Source organism: Leptodactylus fuscus, chromosome 5 (genome assembly GCF_031893055.1).
Source record: "Leptodactylus fuscus isolate aLepFus1 chromosome 5, aLepFus1.hap2, whole genome shotgun sequence".
Classification (NCBI taxonomy): Eukaryota; Metazoa; Chordata; class Amphibia; order Anura; family Leptodactylidae; genus Leptodactylus; species Leptodactylus fuscus.
The window spans coordinates 88,335,127-88,362,667 of record NC_134269.1 but is presented as its reverse complement, the minus strand read 5'-3'; the positions used below and the strand labels follow the sequence as shown (position 1 = coordinate 88,362,667).

General features: G+C 41.1%; 1 protein-coding gene across 1 annotated transcript; it reads right to left on the bottom strand.

Moving 5' to 3' along the window:
* Positions 1-27,451, bottom strand: LOC142203111 (neuronal acetylcholine receptor subunit alpha-5). Its single transcript, XM_075273602.1, has 6 exons — positions 27,148-27,451; positions 13,951-14,108; positions 6,618-6,662; positions 2,747-2,856; positions 559-1,390; positions 1-219 (listed from the first exon to the last, which is right to left on the bottom strand). Exons 1-6 carry the CDS (start codon positions 27,212-27,214, stop codon positions 46-48), a joined length of 1,386 nt encoding a protein of 461 aa, XP_075129703.1. The 5' UTR covers positions 27,215-27,451; the 3' UTR covers positions 1-45.
* Between the last annotated feature and the right edge of the window lie 90 nt (positions 27,452-27,541).

The window sequence follows — 27,541 nt, the reverse complement described above, 5'->3', positions numbered from 1 at the left end:
TATATGACGTATGCATTCAATATTGTACTGTTACAATAAAAAAACCTATGTAGTCCTGTCCCCATGCATATTACCAATATGTATAGGCACAATAATATTTGCCCATTTATGTATAACAGGGATAAATAGAAATATTGACCCAATAACAGAAACCATAAGAAATGTCCATAAAAACATCCGGTCCAGAACCTGAGCAACAAACTTCCAGTCTTCAACAACCTGCAAAATGAACAGAATCACTTGTTTTGATAAGACGCTATACTATATTAATAAAACATTATAGAGCAGAATTCAAGAATTTTTCATGGAAAATGTACTGCTAGGAGTTATGCTCATAGTCATATTATTGATCCCTGCTGTACAGATGACATTTAAAGGTTATGGTATGTCTTGTGCTGTCTACTGTAGTACCATCTAACATCGGAGGATAAAGTCCATGGGATGACAAACTAAACAAAGCATCAACGTATTTGTCATCTACAGTGTTCATGGTACTTCTAACCAGCTAAAAATGAAGTGTACTGTGAGTCATATAACTTAATAGAAAGGCATACATACCTCGCGAACTTCATGTTCCTTTACCACATGCCTTGTTATATAACGAATAGAATCCAAAGCTGCTTCTAACGTGTTCCTAGACTTCTCTGGTCCATTCACTATACCAGTATCTTCATTTCGTGTAAAGTATCTGTCCACATGGCTCCTCATACATAGCAATTTAGGAAGTTTGTGAAGGAAAATTTTTCGTACCCAGGGTGCCATTGCATTGTGTGTTGAAGAAGACCGATTGTGAATATTTATGGCAAAAACTGTTATAACAATTGATAATGTCACAAATATCATGGTAAACACTAAGTATTCCCCAATAAGAGGAATAACTTTGGAAGAAGATGGAATGATTTCTTCAATCACCAGAAGAAAAACAGTCAGAGACACAAGCACAGAAGTGCAAAGAGAAATTTTTTCACCTTCATTGGAAGGAAGATAAAAAACCAGAATTGTTAAAAAGGATAATCCAATACAAGGAATAATGAGAAAAAGTGTATAAAATAGGGGCAAACGCCTTATGATAAAGGAATAGGTAATAAAGGGGTACCAACAGCAGCCATCTGTTCGGTTCCCTTTGTTTCCTGTAGCAGTTACTATTTCCCATTCTCCATTATCAAAGAAGTCTCTTTTGTCCACGTCAAAGTCTTCAAGGATGATATCAACTTGTGATCCATCATAAGTCCAAGAACCAAATTTCATGGAGCAGTTTTGCAGGTCAAAGGGAAAGAACGTTACATCAATTGTACAAGAACTTTTATAGTTTGCAGGTGGCGTCCAGTTTATTGTGCCATCATATCTCACTACGGCTTTTGTCACAGAGCCTTCAAAGCGACCATCTGCACTAAAATATAAGACAGTGATGAACAGTTTATTGTTGTGCATAGCTTTCACTTTTTCAACTACAATATATACTTTCCATTTTGTTCAGCTTGTCTATATAACTTATTTTTTCTCCTGCCTAGTATGCCAAAGGGAAGTATACTTAAAATAACAATTGTCACTGAGTCTCAAAAGTAAAATGAATACTTTCACCCTAAGCATCTTGGTGTTTTGTTTATCCAAATCCATTTAGCCATTCCACAGATATAAGCCCTTTTATTGTTGATATAGTAACACTGTTAGCAGAAACACTATATATATTTCCAGATACCCAGCTTCCAGAAAAACCACAGTGTTACCCACTGGGCTAGTATATCCTAATTTGTATTAACATTAAAAGAGCTTATATCTGTGGAATGGCTGAACATATTTGGATAAACAAAACACCAAAATGCACAGGATAACTGCACCTATTACATGATGTATGTCATTGGACTTCTCAGACATGGTGACAGGCCCTCTTTAAAGGGTTACCTGGTAAAAAAGTGACAACCTATTAATAAAGTTGCTCTCCATGGTAGACCCAGCATAAACATGTATTACATGGACCTCAGACAGCAAAGTGATATCAACAAAACTGTGTAGTGAGATAGTGACACAGAGAAACTGAGAAAGTGTTTAGGCTGTTGCGTGAGCGCTGGAGACCCAACAGTGGAATACCTTGAGATCAGTTAAATGATAAGGTACACCTCTAACAAAAATGTTTCAGTCTTTAAAACTTTTAGATAATGCTTATATGTATGTAATACTTTATGTTATGCCATTGTATGATGTATTTACTAGTATATATTAGATATTCTGAGTAGTCTGAGCCTGGCATATTGTATAGATGGCATTTAAAGAGGACCTTTCATCAGTTGGGGCACATGCGGTTTTATATACTGCTAGAATGCAGACAGTACGCTGAATTCAGCACACTGTCAGCTTTCATGATTTGTGCCCCAGGTGAAGAGCTATTGGTGCTGGTACAGTCAGTCAGGAACGCCCTTCCACACAGTAGCGCCTATAGCACTGTACTGTGTGAGCACGGAAGAATGCCCCCCCCCCCCGCTCTCATAGTACAGCGCTATAGGCACTGCTGTGAGGAAGGGCGTTCCTGACTGACTGTCTGACAGTGAACAGCTACGGTACCGTCACCGATAACTCTTCACTGGGGTACAGATCGTGTATATAAAACTGCAGGTGCCCCAACTGATGAAAGATCCTCTTTAAAACCCCCATTGACGTTTTTACAGTTCCAGCAGATAATAGCCTACGTGTGTTACTGTAGTGATCAGGGCACAACTCAATATTTGTCTAATGCATTTAATGCACTTACTTATCATAAAGAACAATATCAGGAATCCAGATAGAATCTGATGGAACACGGATTGAAGTTATCCCAGCAAACTCGCTTGGAGCCCACCTTAGTTTGACATCTACCCATTCCTAATGGAATAAAAGAAGTGAAAATGTGTTAGTTATATGATGTTCTTAATATTTTGTTTCAAAAATGTATTATAAGATTGTATATTTTGTGTAGGATTGTGTGTTCTGGTTGCTGTAATTGTTAACCACTGGTGCATTTGCTACAGGTGACAATATATGGTATGTTTTACATTCACACAATGTCACAGAAAGCTTCTCTGTGTTCAGGGCATCTTCGTTTTAGTGTTAATGGGGTTTCTGGAGCCAGGCTTTATTATCCCATCACAAGCAAGTTACTAAAATGCCTTTTATTACATAAATTACCTACACAGATAGTACATGACCTCCATTACACTACATAGTGATGTAAAGACCATAGCCATACACTAAACAGACTTCTAACCTAACACACATCAGATCAATTAAAGAGGTTTTCTGGCCACAAATTGATTTTTTTGTTATACTGATAACCTATCCACAGCACAGGTCATCAGTATGTGATCTGTCAGGATTTGACACTTGAACCCCCACACAGATCAGCTGTTCTAGCAGCTTCCAGGTGCCAGGCCCTGCTAGTGCTATACACCACTATACAGGGTATGGGACTGTTGTGCCACTCCTAGTACTTGGATAGTAGTGGTTCTGCATTCTGTCCACTATTAGCTTTCAACACCCAGAGGCTGCTAATAAAGTTGGACCCTGACAGATCAGATACTGAGGTCCTATCCTGTCCCAACAGATCACATACTGAGTCTTGTGGATGGTCATCAGTATAAAAAATAAATCCGTTTTCGGCTGGAAAACTCCTTTAAAATAGTGATTCTGCCCCCAGTAATAACAACCCCCTTTTTCCCAATAAAAATGAGCACCTTTATATCACCTTATGAGTTATTATACTGCCCCCTATAAATCAATACCTCTTACTAATAGTTCCTTCTTATAAATAACACTCCTCCCATCAGTAATAGTTTCCCCTTATAAGTAATAGTTGCTTCTTACAAATAGCCCCCCTTCTAAATAACAGTCTCCGCAGCCTCATTAATAAAACTCTCCACTTATTAACAATAGCTCACCCACTGGCCTTATTATTCATAGTTCCCTCTTATAAATACCCGCTCCTCAACCATATTATTAATAGTTCCCACTTATGAATAATAATTCCCCTTACCTTATTCATAATATGCCCTCCTTTTGTATATAGCCCCCTTATCAATAATAGTCTCTCCAGCCTTACTAATATAAGACTTCCTTATTAACAATAGTTCTCTCACTTGCCTTATTAAAGGTGTTGGCCACTTTCAGACGAATATTGACAAACAAATTTACAATAAAAAGATATACAATTTTCCAATATACTTTCTGTATCAATTCCTCACGTTTTTTAGATTTCGGCTTGCTGTCATTCATTCTGTTACTTCTAGAGGATAAAACTCTGACCATGGTCATGTGATTTACGGTCCATGGTCATGTGATGAGCACACAGGTGCACAGCTGTTTACCAGGCAGATGTCTGATTATTGTGCTGTGACTATAACGAATGGCACCTGTGTGCTCATCACATGACCATGGACTGTAAATCACATGACCACGGTCAGAGTTTTATCCTCTAGAACAGGGGTAGGGAACCTTCGGCTCTCCAGCTGCTGTGAAACTACAACTCCCAGCATGCTCCATTCACTTCCATGGGAGTTCGAAGCAAAGCAGAGCAAGTATGCATGCTGGGAGTTGTAGTTTTGCAACATCTGGAGAGCCGTACGTTCCCTACCCCTGCTCTAGAAGTAACAGAATTAATGACAGCAAGCAGAGATCTAGAAAACCGTGAGAAATTGATACAGAAAGTATATTGGAAAATTGTATATGTTTTTATTGTTCATTTGTTTGTCAGTATTGGTCTGACAGTGGCCAACCCCTTTAATAATAGGCCCTCCAAAAAATATATATTATTTAATTTATAGCCCCCTTTATTAATAGTAGATCCCCAACTGCCCTTATCAATAATAAATCCTCCTAATAAATAGCCCCCTTATTATCAGTTGGACAACTACTAGCTTATCAAAAGCAGAATAGAGTTGTTTGTGAAGTAATAGTATATAAAAAGCTGTCAATAAGTTGGTGGCAAAGCTTCCTTTAAAGGGAGCCTTTCCCCACAACAGTTTCACAAAAATAAAAACTTTTCTCTGTTTCCCGTTCGGTACCTCCATTGATGAAATATTAGCTTTTTTCCTCATATGCTAATGAGCTTTTTTGGTGCAACTAGAGCGTCACTGTTGCTTCTCACCACACCAGACAGCTACCTTCTTACGCTGGGTTCACACCTGCGTTCATGTCTCCGTTCTATGGTTTCCGTCTTCTGCATGGCAGAAGACAGAAACCATAGACTGGGTACGGCCGTGAGCGGCGGTGAGCGTTTTAGGCTCTCCGCCGCGAAACCGGATTTTTTTATCCGGACATAGAGTACTGCATGTCCGACTCTGTGTCCGGATTAAAAAACCCGGTTTCGCGGCGGAGAGCGCAAAACGCTCACTGCCGCTCACGGCCGGACAGCTTTCTCACCAATTCAAATGAATGGGTGAGAAAGTCTCCTGCAGGCTTCCGTCTCCTGCATCTGTTTTATGCAGGAAACGGAAACCTGCAATAAGGACAGTGAACGCAGATGTGAATGAGCCCTGACTATCATTGACTGGGCCAGGCAATGTACATGTCAATAATAGCATAATAGGGACTGAGCACTGGCTTTTTGCTAGGAGGAGTGTAATGGCGATGCCCTCATTGCACCTAATTGCTCATCAGCATATAGGGAAAGGTACTGATTAGGAAGCAGAAAAGCATTTTATTCATGTAAACCCTAGTAATCTGACTGCGGTTAGTTCAGTAGGGACTGTTCAGGTGACAGACACTCTTAAGCTCTGCCATGTCGGGCAATTGTGATTACAGGGATTTTGTTAAGTGACTCTCTGAGCAGCTTCTGTGTTACAAAGGGCTGAATGGATGTTGCTGAAACGTGCCAAAGTTCTCCCCCCTCAGAGGCAGAACAACACATTCCCCATCATACTCACTGAAACTCTACACCCAACTCTACACCCGATATACTCCTCTTGCCCACACACAGCCTACATGTTCTGTAGTCTCCTGATCTTCCATGAGACTCTATTTTGTTCAGCTTTCACACTGTGCAGCTTCATCCTATATAGCTCCGCCCACAAAATAGCATGCAGCTCCGCCCACTGACTAGTATGATCCTATCCTAGAATGGCTCAAGGACCTGTGATGATGTCATCACAGGTCCTTTAGTGTTGTGTGAACCTAAATTCCTTCACTGCAGTCATGTAGTGATGTCATTTACCGGGATAAAAAGTAGCCTATATTGTAATCGGGGTTCCTATCTATGTATGTGGCAAATTTCATGCAAATCCGTTCAGCCATTTTTGCGTGATTGAGGAACAAACATCCAAAACCACAAACATCCAAACCCACAAACTTTCACATTTATAATATTAGTAGGATTAGTAGGATTAATGCACATAGTAGTCATAGAGGTGCCATATTTGACCCTGGAGTGAGGAGTCACTAGAAACACCTGCTCCCTCTCTGAAGTACTGTGGCTTTGTATTATATATATATACATATGAATGGGTGCCATGTCCCTGTAATTTCCCTGGCACCTGTAGATGATCGAGAGGAGTTTCAGCTACTGGACCTACAACAATTAGTTGATCTCACTATATTTCCATAATGAAATGTCACCGATAAGATATCAATCCAATGTAAAGACTAATACATACTTGTTTCAGCCAAACATTAGTGGTCATCAATTGATTTTTCTCATCCTGTAAAAAATAATAATGTATTGATTATCTGAAATCGAAAACTGTCACTTTAAGAATAATTAATGAATCTGATATATAAATATATGTAATATATGTGCATTGTAAATATTGATGTATTTTCAGCAGGCAAGATAGAAGGTTTACTTTTTTTCTCTAAGAAAATAATAAATTCATGATTTCATTTCACTCTGTAACATGTCATTTTAACAAAGATAATAAACTAAATCAAAGTAAATGAGAATAGTATATACAGAATATTAATACAGGCACCTGGTGCTTTGAAGTGTAAGCTGTCTGTGTGAAAAATATGTAAAGTGAGAAACATGTATATTAAATAATATCAGTTACAGTGGGGCAAAAAAGTATTTAGTCAGTCACCAATAGTGCAAGTTCCACCACTTAAAAAGATGAGAGGCGTCTGTAATTTACATCATAGGTAGACCTCAACTATGAGAGACAAAATGAGAAAACAAATCCAGAAAATCACATTGTCTGATTTTGTAAGAATTTATTTGCAAATTATGGTGGAAAATAAGTATTTGGTCACCTACAAACAATCAAGATTTCTGGCTCTCACAGACCTGTAACTTCTTTTTTAAGAGTCTCCTCTTTCCTCCATTCATTACCTGTAGTAATGGCACCTGTTTAAACTTGTTATCAGTATAAAAAGACACCTGTGCACACCCTCAAACAGTCAGACTCCAAACTCCACTATGGTGAAGACCAAAGAGCTGTCAAAGGACACCAGAAACAAAATTGTAGCCCTGCACCAGGCTGGGAAGACTGAATCTGCAATAGGCAACCAGCTTGGATTGAAGAAATCAACTGTGGGAGCAATAATTAGAAAATGGAAGACATACAAGACCACTGATAATCTCCCTCGATCTGGGGCTCCACGCAAAATCTCACCCCATGGGGTCAAAATGATCACAAGAACGGTGAGCAAAAATCCCAGAACCACGCGGGGGGACCTAGTGAATGAACTGCAGAGAGCGGGGACCAATGTAACAAAGCCTACCATCAGTAACACACTACGCCGCCAGGGACTCAGATCCTGCAGTGCCAGACGAGTCCCACTGCTTAAGCCAGTACATGTTCGGGCCCGTCTGAAGTTTGCTAGAGAGCATTTGGATGATCCAGAAGAGTTTTGGGAGAATGTCCTATGGTCTGATAAAACCAAACTGGAACTGTTTGGTAGAAACACAACTTTTCGTGTTTGGAGGAAAAAGAATACTGAGTTGCATCCATCAAACACCATACCTACTGTAAAGCATGGGGGTGGAAACATCATGCTTTGGGGCTGTTTCTCTGCAAAGGGGCCAGGACGACTGATTCGGGTACATGAAGGAATGAATGGGGCCATGTATCGTGAGATTTTGAGTGCAAACCTCCTTCCATCAGCAAGGGCATTGAAGATGAAATGTGGCTGGGTCTTTCAACATGACAATGATCCAAAGCACACCACCAGGGCAACAAAGGAGTGGCTTTGTAAGAAGCATTTCAAGGTCCTGGAGTGGCCTAGCCAGTCTCCAGATCTCAACCCTATAGAAAACCTTTGGAGGGAGTTGAAAGTCCGTGTTGCCAAGCGACAGCCCCAAAACATCACTGCTCTAGAGGAGATCTGCATGGAGGAATGGGCCAACATACCAACAACAGTGTGTGCCAACCTTGTGAAGACTTACAGAAAACGTTTGACCTCTGTCATTGCCAACAAAGGATATATAACAAAGTATTGAGATGAAATTTTGTTACTGACCAAATACTTATTTTCCACCATAATTTGCAAATAAATTCTTACAAAATCAGACAATGTGATTTTCTGGATTTGTTTTCTCATTTTGTCTCTCATAGTTGAGGTCTACCTATGATGTAAATTACAGACGCCTCTCATCTTTTTAAGTGGTGGGACTTGCACTATTGGTGACTGACTAAATACTTTTTTGCCCCACTGTATACAGGGTGTCCGGAAAGTAAGTACACAGAATGAAAGGGTGGACTTTAGCTGCTATATGAAGCGTTTTTTATTAATGAACATGTTACTAGAAATGCACCGTTGTGGCGCTGCAGGTAGACCGAGATGCCGGTTTCCTATCCCTCGTGCACCATGTGAAAGGAGAAACAAAGAAGAGAAAGTGCTTTAATGGGAAATGAGTTTAAGCACTGTTACTTATTAGAAGAATTGCTCGAAGTGCTGGCCGCCTGCCTCCATGCAAGCAGTGCAACGCCAGGAGATGGATTGATGCACCCATTCACAGACTCCTGGCATGGCCCTCAATGGATGTGGCTCACAAGCTCTTCGCGGGTTGGCACAGGCGTTGCGTACACAATGGACTTGACATGTCCCCTCAAGAAAAAATCAAGTGGAGTCAAAACCGGTGAGCGAGAGAGCCGCAGCACAGGTCCGCCGCGTCCGATCCACCAATTTGGCCATTGGTCATTGATGTGTTCACAGACGATGTGGCCAAAATGGGGAGGTGCTCCATCCTGCTGGAACCACATCCTTGCCCTCATGTTCAAAGGCACGTCTTCGAGCAATACCGGCAAATCATCCTGCAGAAATGCACTGTGTCGGTCTACCTGCATCGCCGCCACGGTGTATTTCCGGTCACATGTTCATTAATAAAAAACGCTTCATATACTGGCTAAAGTCCACCCTTTCATTTTGTGTACTTACTTTCTGGTCACCCTGTGTATGAAGTCTAAAGTTATCAGAAACACTAAGGTCTATATTTCATGGAAATATACAATTAAACATAAAAGAGGGAGAAGACATCTTGGACATGCAAATGTAAAAATGAAAGGTACTATACATACTAAATTCACTGAAGGGAGAATAATCCCAAAAACAAGTACCAAAAATAAAAATAAAACTTCACCTTTATTTTTTTGCAGATAAAAAACAACAAAAAAGGTAAAAACACATCTCCGGCAAACCAGGCAATGGAAACGCCAGATATTTACTGGGTGTGCACTAACCTTTGTGCCACATCCCCTCGGAGGGTAGGAAAAATATGGGCGAGTAAATGTAGTTTAAATTCACCTATTCAGCCCTTTTACTAGGAGATCCTACCTCCCTACAATATACAAAGTATGTCCGGAGTATATTGGAACTGAATTCAAAATAGTATCAACCTCCAAAACCCAATATTATAGTGCAAATAGTGGGAGTATCCACTTCCTCCCTGAGGATACTGGCCTAACGCCACACCAACAGGAAGGGATAGCGGAAAAACTACACCACTGGGTATGGAGGATTCAGTCCATAGCTCCCAGACATACATATAACTACTGCAACTTTACCCTACGCGTTTCATCTCATGCGAGACTCCTCAGGGGTATATAGTATGTCAATTTGTTGCAAACAAGTGGCATAAGCCACACGATAGTGCAAGTGTCTGGCGGTACGATGCACTGACCGCCGGCAGGACCGCTCCACAGACAGCGGTGAAGTGCCCTGTTTCTGCCGGTCTTTTTAAATCAGTAACCACGCCCCCCGATATACTGCTCAGCCAATCTGGCGTCGCCTATAATGACACACCAGTAGCTCCGTATGTTAATAGAGTACACACCCCCTTCATGAATAGCTACGTACTGACAGGTACCTCCCTCCTTTTCTCTTGCCATATTACATCGCGGCATTGTCCGTAACCAATTGTCCAGCAGTTATCTTGTATCAATCGTCCTGCTCTTGAATGATAATGATTTATTCGATGCACATGTAATGCTACAGATATTATCGTGATCCTCCCAATATGTGTTGATAGAGGACTACACATCAACATGTTTACACAGGATGACAGTAACGAATTGTACCAGTCTAATTTAAGTAAAAATGAGGTGGAAGCCCTACTTGCACTGGAAAGGGACTATAATTTAGTCCTAAAATGCGCTGACAAAGGAGGCAATGTGGTAGCCCTGGACAGGGAAAGATATACAGATATGTGTTGGAGCATGCTAAAAAACACTGATTGTTATGAGATAATCAATAAGGAGATAGTGGGTGAATACAGGTCTGAACTGAAGGCAATCCTTGACCATGCATTGCAGGATGGACTTATTGACCAACAAGAGAAGGATTTTTTGTTTCCTCGACATCCAGTACTGGCTACTTTTTACGCACTGCCCAAAATTCATAAGGGGCTGCAGCCTCTTAGGGGTAGACCCATAGTGTCCCAAATTGACAGTCTTACAGAGAATTTAAGTATTTATTTGGATAATATACTGAGACCATTTGTTCTGGGACTTACATCATATACTAGGGATACTATGGACGTCCTAAAGAAATTGGATGGTGTGGTGATGGAGGAAGGGAGTGCGTTTGCCAGTCTGGATGTCGAGGCATTATATTCCTCGATCCCACATGCAAAGGGATATGAGGCAGTATGGCATTATCTCAGGTCCAGAAGGATTCAGCTACAACCTCATAACGAATTGGTTATGAAATTGCTGGCTTTCGTCCTTGAGAGAAACATTTTTCTGTTTGAGGGGCGGACCTTCCACCAGCTGAGGGGGACGGCGATGGGGAGCCCTGTGGCTCCCACGTATGCCAATCTCTTCCTCGGCTGGTGGGAGGAAACCGTGGTTTTCTCGGACGATGACAGTTGGTGGACTGAACATATTGACCTCTGGTGTCGTTACATCGACGACGTGTTGATTTTGTGGAAGGGGTCAAAAGAACAGTTTGAACGGTTCGTTAGCCAACTTAATATCAATACACTAGGGTTGAGATTTACTGCGGAGTTTGATTTCCACTCCATGACCTTTCTGGACCTTAGGTTGGAAAAAATGCAGGATGGGAAGATAGCCACAACTGTCTTTCGTAAGCCAACTGCAACGAATAGCCTTTTAAATTGGGGGAGCTCTCATCCAACCCCCCTTAAAAGAGGGATCCCTGTAGGACAATTTTTGAGGGCAAGGCGTAATTGCTCCTCAGATTCGGAATTCATTCGAGAATCAAGGGAATTGTCACAGAGGTTTGAGGAGCGAGGATTCCCAAGACCAGTGATTCAGGGAGCATTTAGAAAGGCACAAAAGACAGAACGGAAAACACTCCTGGTCCCAAAACCACGTATACAAGGGTCAGAAAGTTGCAGGGTGATTGGCACTTTTGATTCTTGTCATAAGGAGATACGATCCCTGCTACAAAAATATTGGGGCATCCTTAAAGCTGATGCTGAAATAGGCGACTTGTTGGGTGATAAACCCGATATAACATTTCGACGAGGTCGAAACCTCAAGGACAGGCTGGTCCATAGCCTACTTCCTGAAATTCCTAGAGGGGAGACTTGGCTCTCCGGTGGTAGGAGGGGTGGCACACATAGCTGTGGGAGGTGCACAGCATGCCCATTCATTGATAGAAATAAGGAGTTTGGGAATAAACAAACAGGAAAAACATTATTTTGTAGGGATTTTGCCACCTGTGCGACCATGGGGGTAGTCTACCTCCTTAGCTGTCCATGTCCAATGTTATATGTAGGAAAAACTATTAGACAGCTGAGAAGGAGAGTGAGAGACCATGTATGTGATGTGCTTAATGAAAGGGACACACCAGTAGCACGTCACTTCAATACCTGTCACGCAGGTTTGGTGACAGGTTTAAAGGTCCAGGTGATTGAGGTGATTAGACCACCAAGGCGGGGAGGGGATTGGGACCGTCTCATTTTACAAAAAGAGACACAATGGATATATAGATTGGACACAGTATCCCCTAAGGGACTTAATGAACAAATGGATTTTTCTTGTTTCATTTAAAAACATGGTGGGTTGTTGCGACTTACCTGTATAGTTGTCCATTTCTTTTCCCTATTTTGGTTGTAATACCTCTAAACGATTGCTCCGTTTCTTCTTTGTAGCCTTCTTTATTGGTATCTCGATACATTTGTTTGTGTTTGGTAAACTAGATGTCACACATATTGATACATTGGGTTATATCTTTTTGTCCGTTCTGTGCTGCGATATACTTTTTGATACTCAGTAATGCTATATTGTAAGCATGCAAATACCTGGTGAATATATCCCTTGTCTTGCTGTTTTCAGTATACGTGTATAGCCCCCGATTGTATGACTCACCAAGTCTCGTTCATACACCCCCATGATAAGGATCGGGAATGGTGACAGGCTTTGATGCAATACCTCCGCCAGTACGAGTCGACTTACCTAATGGTTCCGTAACAAAGTCCCGCGCATGCGTGTTAAGTCATTTGTGATACAATCTTGGTTCTGGACTAAGTTTTGGCGCATGCGTGTGATGTCATCCTGTGTAAACATGTTGATGTGTAGTCCTCTATCAACACATATTGGGAGGATCACGATAATATCTGTAGCATTACATGTGCATCGAATAAATTATTATCATTCAAGAGCAGGACGATTGATACAAGATAACTGCTGGACAATTGGTTACGGACAATGCCGCGATGTAATATGGCAAGAGAAAAGGAGGGAGGTACCTGTCAGTACGTAGCTATTCATGAAGGGGGTGTGTACTCTATCAACATACGGAGCTACTGGTGTGTCATTATAGGCGACGCCAGATTGGCTGAGCAGTATATCGGGGGGCGTGGTTACTGATTTAAAAAGACCGGCAGAAACAGGGCACTTCACCGCTGTCTGTGGAGCGGTCCTGCCGGCGGTCAGTGCATCGTACCGCCAGACACTTGCACTATCGTGTGGCTTATGCCACTTGTTTGCAACAAATTGACATACTATATACCCCTGAGGAGTCTCGCATGAGACGAAACGCGTAGGGTAAAGTTGCAGTAGTTATATGTATGTCTGGGAGCTATGGACTGAATCCTCCATACCCAGTGGTGTAGTTTTTCCGCTATCCCTTCCTGTTGGTGTGGCGTTAGGCCAGTATCCTCAGGGAGGAAGTGGATACTCCCACTATTTGCACTATAATATTGGGTTTTGGAGGTTGATACTATTTTGAATTCAGTTCCAATATACTCCGGACATACTTTGTATATTGTAGGGAGGTAGGATCTCCTAGTAAAAGGGCTGAATAGGTGAATTTAAACTACATTTACTCGCCCATATTTTTCCTACCCTCCGAGGGGATGTGGCACAAAGGTTAGTGCACACCCAGTAAATATCTGGCGTTTCCATTGCCTGGTTTGCCGGAGATGTGTTTTTACCTTTTTTGTTGTTTTTTATCTGCAAAAAAATAAAGGTGAAGTTTTATTTTTATTTTTGGTACTTGTTTTTGGGATTATTCTCCCTTCAGTGAATTTTGTATAAAGAAAAGTACTAGACATTGAGAAGTCAGTGAATTTATTACTATACATACTACATCCACAAGCTGTGTTATCGCAAGGCCAAACTTCACTTTCACTGTGTCATTTAAGTGTTCAACTGGACGAACCCACTTCTGGTAATCTTGTTGTTGGAATAAGTACTTGAATAATCTGTCTTCACTTTTTGCTATAAATGATGGTTCAGATATCCCTATATGTAGACAAGACAAGCAATGAGGAGATAAGTACTGTATTATAGCGCTACTCTGAGTGCTGTACTTGTATGCATGTTATTCTGGCTCAGAAGGGGTAATGTGTCTCATTGCGGAGAGACGATACATAGATACATGTTGTTTTTTTTTAATAAACTTAAGAGTTTAATCTGGGAGGCCAAGCTAAAAAAACTCCTCCAGGAGGATGAGGGTGCCAATCGCAGACACTTGTTTTGAGGTTGTTGGTCTCTTCCTTTTGGAGGAGTTATTCTGGTTTGGCTATTATTCCCAGATTATGCCCTTAGATGTCTTTGAAAATCTTGCATTAAGCTATAGGGACCTACCCTCCATAAAGTGACACTAGGAGCAAGTTCCTCTTTTTCAGCAATCACATCTTGTTTGGATATTCCTTACCTGTTATTCTAGGTGGCATATTTATTTTCATTTGGTAGACTCTGTTATATGGCTGGCATAATATTAGAAATGATTCTATGTTGATGCTGTGTGCTTGCAGTATTTTTGGCATACATTTCCAACAGCACTGGAAAAGCTGTCACTGTGTACTACTATATAGTCATGGAGTGAGAACACAGCTATTTAGAATAATTCAGGGGGAATCATTTACAAGCACTAGTTTTGAGCTCTTTGGTAAAGAGAACACAGGATAGCTTCAGGATTATCACTATGGTTAGTTTGGGAGGTGCTATCACACCAGAGTCAGTATTCATAGAAAGTGAGATAACATAACTTTTAATGGACAAGTTTAAAACTGTTACCCTTGGTCAAAAGATGACCAATATACAAAATAAATCATCTAACGATAAAAGTGCATAAACCACAACATGCCTGATCACATATTGTCAATGAAATGAACCTCCTTTTTATTTACACATATGGAGATCGGACAATGTCACTAGCACGTTTGGACCTAGTTAAAGCATCCAATATACGAGATTAACCCCTTCCCGACATGTGCCGTAATAGTACGGCGCATGTCGGGTCTGTAACTATGGCGACCGTCCGGGAGCCGGGCGGCCGCCATAGCCGCCGGGTGTCTACTGCTTTAAGCAGTAGACAACCGGCTCTAATGCCTCCGATCGGTCCCTGGACCGATTGGAGGCATTAACCCCTCCGGCGCCGCGGTCAAAGGCATGGGCGCCGCCATTTTGCCCGGGATCAACGGCTCCTGGAGCATGCTCCAGGGCCGACCCCCCGTTGCAATGACAGCCGGGAGCCTGAACAAGGCTCCCAGGCTTGTCTGCAAATCCTCTCTTTTGCAGGCTGGTCTATGCAGCCTGCAAAAGAAAGGATGATTTTTTGCAATGCATTACAATGCATTAGCATTGTAATGCATTGCATTAGTGATCAGACCCCCTGGGGTTCAACACCCCTAGGGGGTCTAATAAATGCAAAAAAAAAAAAAAAAGTAAAAAAAAAAAAATATATATATAAAAAGTATTAAAAGTTCAAATCACCCCCCTTTCCCCAGAACACATATAAAAGTAGTTAAAAACTGTGAAACATATACATGTTAGGTATCTCCACGTCCGAAATCGCCCGCTCTACAAATCTTTAAAAATATTTTTCCTGTTCGGTAAACGCCGTAGCGGGAAAAATAGTCAAAATTGCCAAACCGCCGTTTTTTCACTGTTTTGAGTCTGATAAAAATTTGAATAAAAAGTGATCAAAGCAATAACATTTCCCGAAAATCACAGAACTAAAAAGTACACCCGGCCCCGCAAAAAAAGACGCCCTATGCATCCCCGTACACTTACGTATAAAAAAGTTACGGCCGTCGGAATATGGCGACTTTTAGAAAAAAATTTTTTTTAACACAGTTTTGGAATTTTTTTTAGGAGTCAAAATGTAAATAAAACCATATAAATTTGGTATCCCAGGAACTGTATCGAAACACAGAATATAGGGGACATGTCATTTTGGCTGCACAGTGAACGCCGTAAAACCAAAGCCCGTAAGAAAGTCGCAGAAATGCATTTTTTCTTCAAATCCACCCCATTCTGAATTTTTTTCTTGCTTCCCAGTACATTATATAGAATAATTAATGGTAGCATCATGAAGAAAAATTTGTCCCGCAAAAATTAAGACCTCATATGGCTCTGGGAGCGGAGAAATAAAAAAGTTATGGGGTTTAGAAGGAGGGGAGTCAAAAACGAAAAACGAAAATCAAAAAATGCCATCGGCGGGAAGGGGTTACAAAGACCAGAGAAGTGAAGTCAATCTATCACATATTTTAACTTCAAAAAATGTCAAATAAAGACCTTAAAGCCTTACATCAATCAGTAAAAAAGTGGCTACATGATAAATATTATCAATACTGGACAAGCTGAAGTAGGAAAGACATACATTCCACTATGACTGATTTAAGATGTATAAGTGATCGGGACACACCTGATGTTATTCATAATATCGATAGATGTATGCAGGTCAAACCGATATAAGTGCAGACATACTGCTGTTGCTGGAGACAAGATGATGGGCTCCAGCCTTTAGGCTGAGTTTACACTGAGTTTTTTGGTCAGGATTTTGAGGCGAAATCCACCTCAAAATCCTGACCAAAAACCGGCTCCCATTGAAATCAATGGTCTGTTCCGGGTCCCGGAAAAAAGAAGCGACATGCTCATTCTTCAGACGGATGTTGTGGCCGGTTCAGCCTCGGATGTCTGCCTGAAGACACTCCCTCCCTACTAGGTCCATTCATTTGCTCTGCACTGGCATCTAGTCGCAGCTACCGATTTTTTGGTCCGGAATGTGAGGCAGCCTCCACCTCAAATTCCGGACCAAAAAACTACGTCTAAACTCAGCCTTAGGTTCCGTTCCCACGGAGTAATGCGCCGTGCATTCAGACACGTATACACAGAGTGTGAGTGCTCAAAACAGATGCCATTCATTTCAATGTATGCCGGCTCACGCGCACTACACGTTGAAATCAATGGGAGGCTTTTTAACCCATTGATTTCAATGTGTAGTGCACATGATCCGGTGAAAAAATGAAATGAATGGCATCTGTTTTGAGCACTCACACTCTGACATGTGTAAACATGTCTGAATGAACGGCGCGTTACTCCGTGGAAATGGAGCCTTAGAAGCGCATCTGCACCTATATCAGTTTTTATTAGGTTAAGGTGGAGACACATAACATCAGGTGTGTCCCGACCATTTACACATCTTAAATAGCGTATGTAATCTTTTAGAACTTTCCCAGTAATACAGGCTAGGAGCCAACTAGTGGTATAATACCTATTAAAAATGTTTAACAGAAAAAGGACAGAGGCACCATAAGTACAGCAACACCATAGTCCCTGTGTAGCGTAAAAGGGGTGAAAAAAGCTGAGACCATAATTGACTTGCCAGTTGCTGAGCAGGGTATGATTCACATACAGTAGATGACTCATGACTATACCTTGCTCAACACCTATCACTTGTAAGCTGCTATAAACTACCAAATAGATGTATCCTTGTTTTTCAGATCACAGGGTGTCCCAGAAGCTGCACACCCAATGTGTGTTAACTCAAATCTTAGCCATATGCCATGATATTTAGGATGGGAATACCCCTCTACTAAGGACTAATAAATGCAGTTACTGCAGTCAACTCTATCAGTCTAAATTCACTGAAGAGTTATTATACGCTCCATAACTTTTAATTGAGATGGAAAGGCAAGTATAGAACTTTGCTGACTACATTTGCCAGTTACGGTTTCTAATTTATTTTCCCACTGATTATACTTGGCAATATCTTAAAATTGATTCTGGGGATACTTAGCTGCTAAACTGTCACAAGTGATTCTGTCTCCAAGCAGTTGGTAGTAGTATATTAATAAGAAGTCTAATTGAATATTAATACACTGTTAGAAACTGCCTGACATGAGAGCCTGTGGCAAATGCTCAGAAGTATAATTTAAATGAATACTGTTATGATAGTATCTCTGAAGCAAATATCAGAAATTGTACGAACTGGCTGACAACAAAGAATAGTAGAATAAGCTATTTAAATCTCACACAGTGCTGAAAAATAGATCCTGAGCACCTAAGCATCTTCACCAGTACCAGCTACGAAACCAGATAAATGTGCTGTACAGAAACTGGTGTCTGATCAGAGTCCATGATAAATTCACAAGGCAGATCAAAACTAGTGGGATGAATCATAAGGTCAGTATTAGGATAAGTTCACACTGGGTTTTTTGGACTGGATTTTGACGCGGAGGCTGCCTCAGAATCTGGTCAAAAAAATGGCTAGCCGCGACTGGATGCCGGTGGATTAGGCCCCAATGAATGGGCCTAGTTGGAGGGAGGTGTCGCGCCATGGATGCTGTAGCAGAGTCCACAGCGAAATCAGCAGCAAGCAACAGCAGGTCGCTTCTTTTTTCCACGAGTGGCACAAGACCACTAGCGGAAAAAAGAAATGAATGGCTCCCATTGAAGTCAATGGGAGGCATTTTGTGGAGCCGAATTCTGACGCGGGTTCCGCGACAACATCCGGCCCAAAAAAACATGTATGAACTTACCATTAGAGCAGTCAAACCCAATGATCAATGTATGGGGGCCTCACTAAAGTACAGCCAAATAAAAAGCACCTGGGTGCAGGGGTGAACCTGCATTTTTCGCCTCCCGAGACAGACGACAGAAAGCTGCCCCCCCGGGAGGAAGGGGAGGAGCGGAGGGGGTGGGGCGGAGCGAAGGGGCGGGGAAGAGCGAAGGGAGCATTGCTTAGCGGTGTTAGCAGGCAGAGAGCAGGCAGGGAGAGGACCTGCTCTCTGCCTGAGCGTGAGTGGCCTCCCCAATCCACTGCTCGGTGCTAAGCCAGTCCAGGACAGCTTGTCCTGGACTGGCTTAGGTAAGCAAAAATGCCGCCCTCCCTGGGGCCCTGGCATAGCGCCGCCTGAAGCGGTCGCTTCAGATCGCCTCATGGGAGGTACGGCGCTGCCTGGGTGGGAAGGAACAGAGTTTAAATATCCCTCTTCAGCTGCTGATTGGATCAGCAAAGGAAAGTACTTAAAAGTGCAGAAACTTCACTGATTTGCACAGTAACTGTAAAGTAACAACAGCTATACTGAGATTCCTGACAAAGGTTAAGGTGTCAATACACAAAGTAGCCAGGAGAGCTATGGTGGCAAAGCCACATATAGCTTTACTGTTGCTACAGTTTTACAATAATGTTTAGACACATGGGTTTGCAGATGAAACACATGTTAGGTTTTTTGTATGTTTTTCTGTATGACCACCTTTAAAGGGATTGTGTCACCAGAAGATTTTTTATTTTATTTTTTTTTATGTTTTTCATGGCTCTATATTTTTCAAAGTACTATATCCTGCTACTTTTGAATCTAACACCTCTATAGATAACCTCACTTTAAGAGGACCTTTCACCACCTCCACCAATGCAAGTTCCTAGCATCTTATAACAGACACCACTTCGCAGATTCCACGCAGTTGAAATTTTTTCTTTAGTCCTCACCATTCCAAAGCAAAATGTATAGTTAGTGTTGGTTTCTGATGTGCTATTTAAGCTCAGTAATGTCAGCACGTCGTTGTCAGGCAGGGGGTGTGATTCAGAGCTCCAATCAGAGGCGTCCAACATCAGAGCTCAGAATCACAGCCCTTGTCTACTCCTGCCTGACACCGCCCTCCTGACATACAGAGACTGAAAAGCATATCAGGCACCAAAACTAACAGCATTGATTGCTTGAGAATGCTGGGTGGTAGAGAGAAAATTCCAACTGTGATGAAAAGTTCTCTTTAACACTCATCACTATTGACAATAGTTGAGATAACAGTTAATCTTAAGTTTCATGGCTAAGAAGTGTAATAGTATGCAGTATGGCCCCCAAGCTATATAAAATGTACAGAGCTCCATACACTGTAGTGGTGGTGCCTGGAACTATAGTACCACTCTAATTCACTCAAATAGATCCAGGGCTGCTTCTGGCCATATGCCCTATATAAGACTTCCAGCAGCCACATCAGCTAATCGGTGCAGGGTCAGGGTGTCGGACCCTGACTGATTCAATTCTGATGACCTATCCACAGTTTCAATTATCTTAAGATTCTGCAAAACCCTTTAAGGCCAGGGCTCCATGGGACATAAACGCCGCGATTTGCCCGCAGTGGAGACGCTGTGGGAAAAATCGTGGCGTTTTACAGTGCAAGCAAAGGGGATGGGATTCATGCGAATTCCATGCCCACTTTGCGGAAAAAACGTAGTGCGGAAACACTGTGATTTGCAAAGCCGTTGTGGCTTTGCAAATCGCAGCATGTCAATTATATCTACGGAAACGCCGGCGGCTTTCCCGTAGATATAATGGGAAGAGAAAGTCCATGGATGAAAACTCTGTGAATTTTCTCTTTAAAGCGCTGCGAAAAGAACCGCAATATGATCACGGCCCGTGGAAAGTCGCAATTTGCCTGCAACTGTAACACGCAGCGTTTTACAGTAATTGCAAATGGATGGGATTCTTGTGAATCCCATGTCCACTTTGCAGTAGAAACCGCAGCATGGACACGCTGCCATTTCCAAAAATGGCGTAGTTTTGGAAATCACAGCATGTCGATTATATCTATGGAAACATCGGCAGCTTCCCCGTAGATATAATTGTAACAGAAAGTCCGTGGAGGAAAACTCAGAGAACTTTCTGTTTAAAGCGCTATGGGAAGAATCACGATGTGTTCCCGCCGCATGGATCGTCCCTTGGGACCTTAACCTAAAGGAGTTTTCCATCTTGAAATGTTATGGCATATTACTGACATATGAAATAACATTATTATTGGTAGGGTATTTAACTTCTGGAACTCCCATTGATTTCAAAAACACAATGATAGATATCCATATCGAAGTTCTCTCTCAGAAAAAAAAGTGCCCCCCTATACTGACTCTCACACGGTATATTGCCCTCTTCTTTTTGTCTGTCACACACTTTACTGTCCCTTTTTTGACCCTTCACAGTGACATATTAGCCTTAGATTCAACCTGAATTTTCTAAAATCTAACGAATCATTCACTCATGCAATGTTACACAATAAAAAAATGAAACATTTATAACAAAACTACACATAATAAGTTTGAAATGATCTATAATATAAAATGAAACTGTTATTTATCCCAAGACCACCCACTTGACAGTAGAGAGATCAATCATTAAAAGCCTTGGAATCTCCTCCTGCAAGCAGCACTTTTCGTTCCGCCTGTTTTGTGTGGAAACCGTTATAGTCTATGAGGTCCATCTGATTTCTTAGCTAACCACTTTTTAATGCTTATAGGTTTCCAGTTGGGGGGGTTCCCAAGCGGATTCCTCGAATGGAATATTGAACGTAGACGTGAACCAGGCCTGAGGTGCTATCTGGACTGGTTGGTATTGCCCTCTCTACAGTTTCACTATTAGTTTGCCAGTTTAAGGTTACCTATCGGTGTCAGTTTTGTCTATTCATAGCCTATGTACCTCCATACTGAAGTTACACTTTACAGGCCACATCTGTATATTATATAAATGGTACTGATAAGAGCAGTCAGTCGAATAGCAGACTGGCAATAATATTCTTTTCATTCTGCAACTCATTTAAGCTCCATTTATACAATGGCTTAGTAAACAGCAAGAGGAATTGAATTAAGATCTGAAGTATTGTACAGCAAATGGATTTTAAAAGACCAATTCTGAAGTGTAATTTCAGTGTCTGCAAACTGCATATCATTGTTTTCTCTGGAAATTGAGCAGATCTTAGACTTTGAGGCTCAGCAAGGTCACCTATAATAAGGATAGAAGCTAATGCACTGTTGTTAAAATGACAGTCGTATACAGCTAAATGAATGTCTATATAATTTAGCAAGGAACCTAAAGTGCACATGCTCATTGCTTATTTAGTGTAAATGTAGGTCATGTTATCCACAATACATCATTACACTTGTTAATAGTAATAGGTATGATACAGGTGCCCCTGGTGGCCTGCCGCTGCACTGATAGGAAGGTGTGCAATATGGCGGTCACCCATCCACACCACCCCACCCCCACAGGTAGAAGATGTTCACACTACAGCAGACAAGACAGTATACCAGCTGAGCAGCAACGCTTGGTGGATGCAATGGGGGGCAGCTCTCTGGCTCCCAGATACAGACAACTCCCTTCCACTAGCACAAAGTATCGAAAGCCCACCTACTGAAAATCTGTGGTACTCCTAAGTTGAGTGCAGATGCTGCCCCCATTCCAGGGTCCCTGATGTACGTCCATGCCTCCAGCTGATCGGCCTTGTGTGCAAATCCTCGGACAGAGAGCAACCACTCCTCCTTTACCCAGCGTATGAATGAGCCCTTAAATAGTATTTCCTTTTTTGCCATGGTTGGCCTACACAACTCCTAACCTCAATCGGCTGTACCTAGAGATGGAGAGCAACAAACAACTTCTCCCACAATGCAACTCTAGAGACCAACTCTATTCTACTTACTAAGAACCATTATGCAGCCTGGTTTCCATAAACTTTCCAAAGCGATAACTGTGTGATAAACCGCACCAGCCAAAGTGACGCACACTAACCAGTACATCACACAGTGCAAACACAACACAATATGAAATGCAACTTAAGTAATGGGCAACGTTATGTCATATTGTGCTGAGGTTACACATCTACCAAGCCGTGTGTGAACAACAGTTGAATACCTCCCTGCCAATCTACACAAGTGTTCATGCAGACCAAGGGGAGAGCAGTTATCTATTTATTTAAGATGTGCATCCACACAATGTGGTACGCGCGTAGCATATTGAAAGGAATAAGGAAAAAAGCAGCCCATGTATTTCAATGGGGAGCGCACATATGCCGGCTCCCATAGAAATGAATGGGATCTGCTTTGTACGCGCTCATTCTGAACGTGTTTTACGTTCAGAAAGAGCTTAGCATATACTCAGTGTGAATGCACCCTTAGTCAGTATTCACAGTATTCTATCTCAGTAATAACTTCATCTCCATGCAATAGTTTTCCCCGACCTTGGTGCAGGCTCTTTCAAGCAATTTGAAGCCAAGGCCACACATTGTGGAGATTCAGCATTTTTACTGCTGTAGTAATGCAGTAGAAATAATGAAGCATTTTTATAGTTCCTGCAAAGTGAATGTGATTTTATTTAAAGTGGACCTTTCGCCACCTTAACCAGTTCTAATTCTTTGCATCTGTTAATAGGCCAAGCTCCACTGATTCCAGCACAGGTGGAATTTTTTTCGTCTAGCCTTGTCCATTTCCGAGGAGGTAGTTTGGATTCCTGATGTACTATTATGATGTAATGTCAGAAGGGTGGTGTCAGACGGGGGGCTTGACTCAGAGCTCCAATCAGAGGCAGCCAGTTTCAGATCTCAGACTCACACCTCTTGCCTGTTCCTGCCTGACATCGCCCTTCTGACAGTACAGAGACTAAATAGCACATCAGGGATAAAAAAAAAAAAACTAACAGCATTGATTGCTTGGGAATGATGGGGGCTAGAGAACAAAATTCCAACTGTGTCAGAATCAGTGGAGCAGCACATATTAATTGTTATATACAGTTGGACTTATTTTATGTGTTGAAAGGTCCTCTTTAATCTCATCCCCACATTGTGGAAAATGCAATATTTTTAAAAACGCATTAAAAAATGCTGCTTGTTAAAAAGAACTTTTCACCACCTCTACCAAGTCCAACTCTATGCATGCTGTAATAGGCACCTCTCCACTGATTCTGAAGCAGCTGGGATTTTTTTCTATAGTTCCCACTTTCTCTAAGCAATTGGTTCTCTTTAGAGATGAGCAAGTACTGTTCGGATCAGCCGATCCAAACAGCACGCTCGCATAGAAATGAATGGACGTAGCCGGCACGCGGGGGGTTAAGCGGCCGGCCGCCGTCAAAGTGGAAGTACCAGGTGCATCCATTCATTTCTATGGAGCGTGCTGTTCGGATCGGCTGATCCGAACAGTACTCGCTCATCTCTAGTTCTCTTCATTTGAGCAACCAATATATTAAATAGGTTTTCTGCTGTGAAGTGGGTGGTCCTGGGCTGGAGCACATTGTCTAGAACTGCCTGTTTGACAATAGAGAGTCTAATTAGCATATTAGTTATGTCCAGTTCAGTACTGACTGCTCAGGAACAGTGGTAGTTAGAGAAAAATTCCAATTATGCTGGAATCAGTGGAACAGAACCTATTGAAGAATGGAGACTGAGTCATTATTGTGCGTCCACACAATCTTACAGGTACACCAAAGAATCTTTGCTTAAACTTTACTACTTCATAGCTCTAACATTGTGTAGGTTAGGCCACACAGAGTTGGTGGAGGAGGCGAAAGGTCCTATTTTATGTACCAGCATAAATATTGTAACATCTTGCGAGCAGGGTCCTCACTTCTATTGTTTGATATGTTTATTTCTTTGTCACATTGTAATGTCTCATATTGTCTGTTCATGTGTCCTCCGATTTGTAAAGTGCTACAGAATATGTTGGCAGTATATAAATAAAGATCATTATTATCATTATTATTATTATTATTATTATTATTATTATTATTTTTCTCCTAGACTTATATTATATGGGGAGGCCAAAATGCAAAAGCAGTGGAAAAAAAAAAGCAATAAAAATATACAAGCATTTTTGTGATTGCATTTCTCCCTCCACTTTTGCAGAGTTTTTTTCTGCAGTGCTTTTTAGCTGTGTTTCATTAAATGCATTTTCTCCACAGCATTTAGCTACAAGTAGCCTTAGCCTTACACAGGTTTCTGCATACTGTCAGATGTTGAATGATGATATTTGTACTTTTGTTATCTAGGCAACTCTTCACTCTTGTGTGGGTTATGTCACAGCCTTTGGAGCATATTTCTATGGTTGGTCACCTTGTGATCATATCATGTATGACTGAATATTTGATATCTTGCAGTTTGGATTATTCATGAGCAGTAGCATTCCCTTTAATTCCAATTAGTGATATGTATGAATAATAATTAATGTAGTCCCCTGGTGGGTGCATCTGTGTGCCATCCATTCCATCTTACATAGATGAAAAACAGCAATGTATGTGTGCATGAAGCCTAACTCCTCCAAGAACATTTCTAGGTACAGTATTAACCTCAAGATAACGCTGTGTTCTCAGTCTGAGTCTGCAGAACTAATGATGCCCCCGAATTGCTCCAAAGAGCAATTGCTCTGTAGAATACCGACACACTATGACCCCATAACTTATACAGAGTTGCCTTCCTGAAGTGTTGCCATTACTATAATCTTCAAGAAATGTATATATTTATGTACATTTTAAATTGTAGAAACCTGTGTTATATCCACAGAGATGTGGCATGTGTTTATGGAGATTAGGTATGCATATTATAAATTGTTGTAATTTAATGTAATAGTATTCAACCGGGAAGAATAAACTTGCTAATACAGTTCAATCCATATATGTGTGTCAACCCTTATACATCAGCCCCTCAATTTATAGAAATAAATCTAAACCCGATACTCCATATACCAATTGAAAAATAACTACCATTGACTTCCTCACATTGGAACAGATTCATTTACATCCTAATGAATTCAACAATTACACAGCATACCCAGATTAGATGATCGAAATGCCAGGCATGAACATGGAAGATATTCTGTTTCTTATGTTTTACTTAAATTCCTTTGACAGTGCAAACATCAATACCCAGTAATTGGATTGACAAATCAATAGTAAATGACACAATACATTACTGTTGTTTTCTAAAGCCGTCATTTATCTCCGGAGCTTAAACCGTTCCTTGCGCCTGCAGAGCAGAAGTTATTAATGTCTCTGCAGTGGGCAACTATCTACTTATGCAGAAATGATTACAGCAGAAATAAAACTGCCCTGTTCAACAAGGACTATTTCATGCATAGCCTAAAGCTTGTTTCACATGGCGGCATTTTGGTGACCTTGTTATAGCCATAAAATCCAGGGACTCCTAGATTCATAGATAAAGATGATGATGGGAGACCAGGTCCTAGCTCAGGGTTTGGTCCAAGAAATAGGGTCAATGTATGTCATTCTCTGAACCTGTTCATGTGAAGAATGCCTTAATGTTTTTTTTTTGTTTTGTTTTGTTTTTTTTTACACTAGGGTTTACACAGTTTGTACTGTGTAGCCATAAAACCCAGGTTCTTTGCAGTCCTGCTACGCCAAACTTAGATCATCTTAGGGTTCTATGTTGACCTAAGCTTGGCTCAATAGAACCAGTGTTGTGACTGAAATATACAGTAGATCACAGAAAATAACTGAATTATCACGGTGTGAAACCAGCCTAGGGCTAATGCCACACATTGTGGAAAAACTACAATTTTTGTTGCAGTTTTTGTTGCTGTTTTGTGAGCCAAAGTCAAGAGAAGGGAAATCTTCAGTGTATAAAAATGGTGCGTACACCTGCATACAAGCATTACATGCAGTATTTGATATGTTTGGTTAAGAATACTTCAATCATGTGACATGTATAAACCATTCAACTATGCAAAAGTGTGGCATATAAAGAGTCATATATATATTCTGTATACACTGTGAGACATTCTTCTACATATTTCACATGGCTGAGACATAAAGCAATGTAATATTGTATTCCGCCACCCAATCTAACTATAGAATGATTTTCTAGGTAACCTGTTATAAATGGAAATAAATATAAAACTATGGCTATTATTTATAAATAATAATAAACAGCATAAAATATTAACATAGAAATGTCATGCAAATAAAAATAAAAGAAACAAACATTGACAACAACAAAGTCTTTACATATTACAATTTATAAAGCCCTACTATTTCTATTGTCTACTACATAGAGAATCAATGATTTACAGAATAGTCTAGAACTGTAGCTCACTTTTAAAGCAGTATTAGACTCATATTATTAATAATATTATTATCAGTAATGCTACTAACACTCAGTTTATTTACCAGATAGGAATTGCATAAGATTTGTGTAGTAGGCACTGACATACGTCATGTTGTGTGTGTCAGAGGCAACATGCATCACAATGACCACAATGAAAACACAAAAGCTAAAAGCGACTTACCAAAAGCTTTTTTCAGATCCCAAGTGCTGAAGAATAGCCAGATAAGGCACTTTCCCCACCCAATCATCTTCAGACATGAAAGAGTCCTTTTGTATAATAGAGAAAGGAGATTGACTGTAGTGTTCGCCTCTTGCTAGCAGGTACAGGAGATGTTCACACATCTAATATTTGCACCAAAACCTCAGCATTGACCATAGTGCGGTGACATAAAATAAACAATTCCAATCTGTTATTATGGGTAACAAGTGTAGAATAATTTTCCCTGCCATGCAGGAGCTAGTGAAACCAGCTGTGACTGCCTTCTGCTAAATTCATTATGTGTCAATAAATGCAGAAGCATAAGGGGGATGGGATTAGATGTTCTTAGCCTCTGCTATGGTAGCTCAGGAGGCAC

Coding starts and splice junctions, on each gene's coding strand:
- LOC142203111 (XM_075273602.1), bottom strand. CDS start 27,214: ATGATTGGGTGGGGAAAGTGCCTTATCTGGCTATTCTTCAGCACTTGG. Junction 6,663..13,950: donor TAACACAGCTTGTGGATGTA/GTATGTATAGTA, acceptor TATTTTTTACAG/GATGAGAAAAATCAATTGAT. Junction 220..558: donor AGGAACATGAAGTTCGCGAG/GTATGTATGCCT, acceptor TTCATTTTGCAG/GTTGTTGAAGACTGGAAGTT.